The following is a 7,855-nucleotide window of genomic DNA, read 5'->3' as shown; positions in this document are numbered from 1 at the left end:
GTTTAGCTCGTGATGTCCTTGCTAAAAGTAATTTTTATTAATAACAAGCCTATGTGATCTTGCAGAGAGAGAGCACGATTTGAAGAAGGTTCTCAAAACAAATAATATTCGCTCACGAAAATCGGTAGTTCGTTACCAAAAAGTAACGCGAGAGCGCCGCGTAAGCTCACTATGCCAATAGAAACTTAAACGAACCTTCATTTCGGCCACCTTCGTCCAACGCTGTTAATGTATTTTTACAACAAGCCGCGCCGCGCAGCCGCAATTCGAATTTGTGCTATCGCACAAATCGGTCGACACCGCTTGCGTACGTTACACACTCGCCCGCTCACTGGGTAAGAAAACAAGTCGCGGCATACCAAAAACGAATTTCAACGCGCTGATCGTTGAATAACACACCGAAATACCACAATAGTGCACGGTGCCCGTAAATAAGGAAAGTAAAAGTGTTCCTCCTCTGGTGTTTTGTTCATTTATGGAGGCCTGAAGTTACGAAACACTTGTAGAAATACTCATAGCGCAAGTATAACCGCCGAAATTGGAAAGCAAAAGAGAATACTGAAAAAACAGATAACAGTAGAGTGGATGTATCGCCAAATTGAACAGTTTTTCGAAATCTTTAGTAACGGTTAATTCACGCATTGCTTCAATAAATTTATTTCATTTTGGATGATGTAGTTAACATTTGGTTATATTAAAAGAAAAAACAAATAAAGTTGTGCGTTTAAGTGAAAAGCGTTAATAAAATGTCAACAAGCCAGTGGGTGCTAATAGGAATTTGCCCCATATTTTTTGAAAGTGCACTAAGTCAATAATAACAACGAGTCACGAATAAGTACAACCAAACTACGAATCAACAAAAAATAAAATCCAAACGAAGTGTGTATCAAAAACCGATTTATTTTTAAATAATTATTTAACATTTTGTCTACAATGTACCCCCCTCTGGTACAAATAACGGTGAAGCCAAACATTGGCTTTTATCTCGCCATTTTAGTGGCTTTCTTGAATGTAGCGGAATATGGCGCCGCGATCAGTAATGGCGACCTGCCCAAAACCGCTAACACATCGTTGCCCGCAATGATGTCCAGCCATAGTACCATCAATCTCCAGCTACCCGAGTCGCAAGCTGGTGAAATGGTGACGAACAAGGTGACGGCATCACAGTGGAGCCCGCGAAACTCGGTGCGACTAAGAGATGTGCTGAGCATTTTCGATATATCCAGCGTGGCGGAGCATTGGAGCAATATCCAGAAGGCCATTGGTAACAATTGCTCCCAGGACTTGGAACTTTACATGCGCGGATTGAATGCAGCCGATATCTGGGCGGTGAAAAGTAAGTAAAATATATGAGTTGCGGTTATTTCAACAAGGGGCCCCACCAGTGTATACCAACTTACCTCAGGCAGTGTATTTGTGTGTGTGTCTGTAAGGTGCATCTGTTATTTCGAGAAATTTACGAAAAACAGTTACACAACAGTATACTTACATGCATATATTGATGCGTATGTACATACATATGTGTATAGTTGCACTGTTACTTTAGGATGTGTCATACTGAAAGCAAATCAGCCGTGTGTGCTAATACAAGGAAAACACAGAGAATACGCAATCTTCGGTTTGCCCCATTAAAAAACTGCTTCAGCCAACAGCAAGACACGCTTGGCATTTTGCCATTTTCTTTTTGTAGTACCAACAAAAATAACGTCGAAATACAAATCAAAATAAAGAGCTGAAGATATTGTCGAAATTTTCAATTTCACAAAAAATTTTACCAAATTATTTACTAAAGCATCACATTAGTATATTTACAAAACGAAATAGCAAGGCTAAATGAGTGGTCATTCTGAAAGATATCGAGAAAGTTTTTTTTTTCTTTTTTTGTAGATTTTGGTTTACGTTCTTCCGACCCGAATATGAAATATTTGACACAAATTGTCAAAGAAATAAAATGGAAGTTAGTAAAAATATTTCGTGAATATTATTCGGGTGGTATAAAGCAACAGCAACTCCTATAAAGATTTGTTATACAAAATAATTGAATATTTGATAATTTAGTAATATTATATTATTTAAAAAATTGGTTTGACTATTTTACATTTTGTACTAGATTCGATATTTTGAAAATTATATATTTTGAAGATTTAAAATTAATTTTAATATTTACCTCCATATTGGTGAATACGATGGTTGATCGATTGTATTAATTGCGTTTTTGGCTTTAAATTCGTTTATAAGCGGTTTTTTATACTCTCACAACAAAGTTGCTAAGAAGAGTATTATAGTTTTGTTCACATAACGGTTGTTTGTAAGTCCTAAAACTAAAAGAGTCAGATATAGGGTTATATATACCAAAGTGATCAGGGTGACGAGTAGAGTTGAAATCCGGATGTCTATCTGTCCGTCCGTCCATGCAAGCTGTAACTTGAGTCAAAATTGAGATATCATGATGAAACTTGCCACACGTATTTCTTGGCTCCATAAGATGGTTAAGTTCGAAGATGGGCAAAATCGGCAGACTGCCACGCCCACAAAATGGCGAAAACCGAAAACCTATAAAGTGTCATAACTAAACTATAAATAAAGATATTAAAGTAAAATTTGGTACAAAGGATCGCATTAGGGAGGGGCATATTTGGACGTAATTTTTTTGGAAAAGTGGGCGTGGCCCCGCCCCCTACTAAGTTTTTTGTACATATCTCAGAAACTACTATAGCTATGTTAACCAAACTCTATGGAGTCATTTTCTTCAGGCATTTCCATATACAGTTCAAAAATGGAAGAAATCGGATAATAACCACGCCCACCTCCCATACAAAGGTTATGTTGAAAATCACTAAAAGTGCGTTAACCGACTAACAAAAATCGTCAGAAACACTAAATTTTACGGAAGAAATGGCAGAAGGAAGCTGCCCCTAGACTTTTTTTAAATTGAAAATGAGTGTGGCGTCGCCCACTTATGGACCAAAAACTATATCTCAGGAACTACTCTACCGATTTTAATGAAATTCGGTATATAATATTTTCTTAACACCTTGGTGACATGTACGAAATATGGGTTAGATCGGTTCACAACCACGCCTTCTTCCAATATAACGCTATTTTGAATTCCATCTGATGCCTTTTCTGTATAATACGAGTATATACATTAGGAACCAATGATGATAGCGGAATAAAACTTTACACAAATACGGTATTTGAAAAATATGTAAATGACGTATGTATAATGAAATCTCGATTATCACTTTATCACGCGAGAGTATAAAATGTTCAGTGACACCCGAACTTAGCTCTTCCTTACTTGTTTTTTTTTTTGTGAAAAAAATTCAGTCGCTGACTTGTCATCTCTCTAACACTTGCCTGACGACTTTTGAATACCATATCCTTCACTTTCTTAATATTTTCATCAGTTGAGGAGGTCGTCCAGGACGAGGCAAGTCTTCAACGATCTTTCGACCGTTTTTGTAGGCTTTGTAACGCTCATAGACTTGTGTTTTTGATATAACTTAATCACCGTAAACCTTTTCTAACATTCGAAGCGATTCCACACATGAAATTTGTTTAAAAATACAAAATTTGAGACAAATTCTTGGTTCGATATGTTTATCCATTCTAAAAATTTCAACGCACTACAGAGGTGTACCAACTTAAGCAGCTGCTGTAAACAAATGCTTGACAGCTCATATTTCGCCTAGTAATTAAGCACAGTCCTACCAAAATTCTATGTCCTTTGAAAATTGAAAATTAAATTCATATTTGACAAATTTTGAGTTCTATTTATGTTAACCAAAATAAACTCAAGGTCGTTTGGAAGTTCACTTATAAAACATATCGACTTCGTTAGTAGGAAACGCGGTGTTACAGCATCACTACTTTCTTCATGAACATTGCATAAGTGATTTAGTTTCCACACCAAAGTTGAATAACATAGCTTTTTACACACACATACATAAATACATAACAGATTTATTTAACACTACCGATTACCTAAAAGTAGTAAACTTTGTTTGATTATGCAATCAATTAGGGCTCGTCCGTCTATTTGACGCAATGGCCAAATATCTGCTAATGTGGTCTGCATAGCTGCGAACATATGTACACATGTACATATGTATGTATGTAACATATACGCTGGTATATGTACACAGCTTAGAGACTTTTGCACCATAGCACAGTTTTCAAGCTTTGCTTTTGCATTTTGCCATTTTTTGCTGACCGCGCCGCTGGCCCCGTCCGCGCGCCGGCTCGTCCACTCAGCGCAAATCGAAAGCAAGTTTCCAGTTTGGGTATTTGGTTTGTTGCACTCTTAATTGTTGGTCGCCGCAAAGTGTGTCAAAAGATACAAGTTTTGAATTGTTTTCTTTCCTTCACTCTTTTCTTTATTATATGTACATATGTATGTATGTATCGTACTTGTATATGACTATCAATGCGCTACGCTCGGCACTTGGCCGATTAAGGTGCCAATTATAAATGGAGCTTCATGCTTCCAGCAGCATTCTGACTGCAAATGCTTAATTTCCGACCATCCAAGGCGGTGTTCGACGCCAATGACAAGATCAGTTTTCAACTACAGTTACACACTAATCCAATCAAGCAACCAGTGTAAACACAAACACGAATCGTGCAGTAAGTAAACAATCGGAAGAAGAAGAATGAAAAGTATCTTATGGAAAACAAAATTGGTGCAATATCAAGTTTTAAATGTTAACTCACGAGCTGCTCTAGCGATAGGCTCGAGACTAGTGACTGCAAGCTTACAAAAGAATACAACAACATACCACACACATTTATGTGTGTGTGTGCACCGAATACATGCCCAAATTGCTGCATGCTAGGGAACTACTTGTATTCCGTTTCATGAACTGATTATCAGGTTTAATGAAACTGTGTTGTATGTTCGCTTTTTGAAGGTCGGTGAATTATTTCATGCATCAGGCACATTGCTAAGCTTCTGATTGAAAAATTAAAACATATGGCTACTTAATACTCGTAAATGCCGAAAAGTTACAAGTGGCTTACTGCACACATACTGCCAGACATTTAAGTTCATGCACATATCAAGTGCAAATGCGTGCATACACACACCTAAGTATGTGTGTGTGCATACTACATGCTCAAAGCGTATCAGTTTTGAAGGTAACGCTAGATAAAAAGGTTAAATGCAGCCATTGAATTGTCGGCATTTGCGGCTCTCAGGTGTGACTATCTGGTTGATCAAGAGTTCGTTTATGCATTAAAGAAGGCCGATTTTATGAGCAAAATAATAAAGCTCATATATAGTATATAATAGATATTAATTGTAATTTTGAATAAAATTTAGGCCCAAGGTTGTATTGGCGGAAAGCTTACGAAATAAATTGCAAATAATTACTTCGTGTTTTTCTATTACTAACAATTTTAACTCGTTTCCATGCAAGATAAACGTAAATATGACAGCGATAAAGTATATTCTTACTTATGTATATAAAATTTTCTTTCATTTAACATACATAGCTACATAAAAAACTCTAGGTCGGCTTATTACACTATTTATAACTCAAGAACGACAGGGCCGATGATCTCCGATTTGTTAAATTTGTCTCCACATCGAGTAGCTATATTAAAATAACCATTAAAATGCCGGAAAAACTTACTCAAAAAATTATCAGAAATGTATACAAACAGATCGGAAATACTCGAATAGATATGAGCAAAGAGAAAGTAGGAAATTATATAACAATCATCAAATCGATTGGTCTCTTTCAATTCAGATAATTCAGGTCATAAGCATTTCGTACTACAAGCTTCACTACAGAATGCATGGGAGATCTTTGAACACAATTCACAAAAGGGCCCCATGCTGTTATGACTCGACCGAAGTCAGACTTATCAAACACGATGACAAAGAATGGCTGTTCAAATTGTTCGGTTAGAAATGTGAAGTCCTTTGGCTTATCACACAGATAAGCGACGCTACAACTTCAACGCACCGGCACAATGCTAGAAGTGTTGATTTGAATCGAACAGCATTTCTATACAATTGCAAGAGTAATGTTTATCCTTCCGTTGATATTAACACGTCAATTGAAAAGTCCACAGCCTACCTCAGTAAAACAAGCAAAATTCGGGTTTTTTTATTCAACATAGTTTCTTTCAAGGGTGATACACTGATTATAGCGACGATCCAACTTTTCGGACGATTTGTCTTTTGCTGCAAAATAGGCCTTAGTTTCTGCGATCACCTCTCTATTGGACGAACATTTTTTCCCAGCAAGCGTTCGTTTGAGGTCTGAGAACAGGGAATAGTTGCTGGCGCCTAGAACTGGAGAATACGGTGGATCGTTTTCACTGACTTGTGACATAATGCATTGTCCCGGTGAAACAGCACTTTCTTTTCCTTTAAATGCGGTCGTTTCTCGGCGATTTCGCGGTTGATGGTCCTTCCTTTCTCAAGGTAGTCAATAAAAATTATTCCCTGCGCATCTCAAATACACTTTACGGTCCTCCAAAATTTCGTCGGTAACAACAGTTCACTGCGTTCACCGTCTTCGGTGCTCATTTCATCACCTCTAAACTTAGCATATCAATTCTTGATAATTGATTATCCTGGGGAAGTGACCGGAAACTTGCCACCAAGCCAAGTTTTTGCTGTATTTTTCCCTTCAAAATGCATTATTTTATCAACATGCAAAATTCCTTTTTATCTTTATTTTCACAATAACAAAAGTTTCTTCACTCAAAATGAAATAATTCGCAAACTAATGATGCGACAGCTTTTAAATTTATACAGGGTTTGTCTGGAATGTAATAGAACTGAGCCGAACCAAACCTCATAGTTATTTAAAAACTTTCAAAATAGGCTCCAAAGCATTGAAGGCATCACGGAAGCCGTTCTCCGGAATATCCTTGAGTTCCGAGGTGCATGCTGCTTGGATCCCCTCTGTCGTCTCAAAATGCCTGCCTTTATCTCGGGATCATACTCAAAGATCCATGACTCGTCACCTGTGAGTTATCCAATTGGAATTGGGAGTCACTTTCATACATGTTCAAATTTTTTTTGGCACACTTCCACTCGCCGCAATTTCTGGCTGTCAGTGAGCACTTTTGGGACCATCTTCGCGCACATCTTGAGCATGTTCAAGTGTTCGTCACAATGTCGTAGATTACATATTTTGATAAATTTAACATCTGGGCAATTAAACGAATATTTAGTCGACGGTCTGAGTTCAAAACTTTGCGCGTCAGTGTTTTCCGAAGTCTCTCAGCACAGTCTTCATTAGCGACCTCTTTCCGGGCCTCCAAACAGGCCTAGTGCCACCGAAACACACAACTTCTTGCTAATGCAACATCTACATAGGAAAGCTTGCTTGATCATATCAAACGGTTTTGTCAGAATTTAATCGCGCATCTCTGCTCTAACGAACGCTGCATTTTCGGCTTGCACTAACTCTCCAGGTGCTCGTTTGTTAGCTAGGAACGCCTTCTACCGAAGTACAATCACGGCAGAAAAAAATCAGTCCTATTACTTGCCGGACAAACCCTGTACACGCTCCTTTAAAAGTATTTTTGATTACATTTTTATCCTTAAGGAGTATAATTTGATTTTTGTATATATCATTTGATTACTAATTATGGAATAACTGAAGCCTCTTAACCTAAATACCAATTAGTGTACTTATGAACCTAATTACTTTAAAAATCATTTAACCTCCTCTCTGACCAAATAGTCAGTTTAATAGCTCAATATACCCTTACATCAAAAATATAAATATAACTAATTAGAAATGATGAAAACACGCTATTGCGCGCTGAATATGTACGCAAACCTCCGTCTATTCATACCGTTAATGAAAATGTTAAGTAATAATCGGCA

General features: G+C 37.3%; 1 protein-coding gene across 1 annotated transcript in view; it reads left to right on the top strand.

The window, feature by feature from the left end:
- Nucleotides 1-671: 671 nt before the first annotated feature.
- Nucleotides 672-7,855, top strand: part of LOC120775813 (nose resistant to fluoxetine protein 6) — a 31,860-nt gene continuing 24,676 nt past the window's right edge. Inside the window, exon 1 of the mRNA XM_040106165.1 lies at nucleotides 672-1,336. Within this exon, the coding sequence (XP_039962099.1) occupies nucleotides 934-1,336 (403 nt within the window). The 5' untranslated portion in view covers nucleotides 672-933. The remainder of the gene's footprint in view (nucleotides 1,337-7,855) is intronic.

The sequence above is a fragment of the Bactrocera tryoni genome, chromosome 4, assembly GCF_016617805.1.
Source record: "Bactrocera tryoni isolate S06 chromosome 4, CSIRO_BtryS06_freeze2, whole genome shotgun sequence".
Classification (NCBI taxonomy): Eukaryota; Metazoa; Arthropoda; class Insecta; order Diptera; family Tephritidae; genus Bactrocera; species Bactrocera tryoni.
Note: the sequence above shows the minus strand (reverse complement) of the source record. Positions and strands in the feature narration are given on the sequence as shown.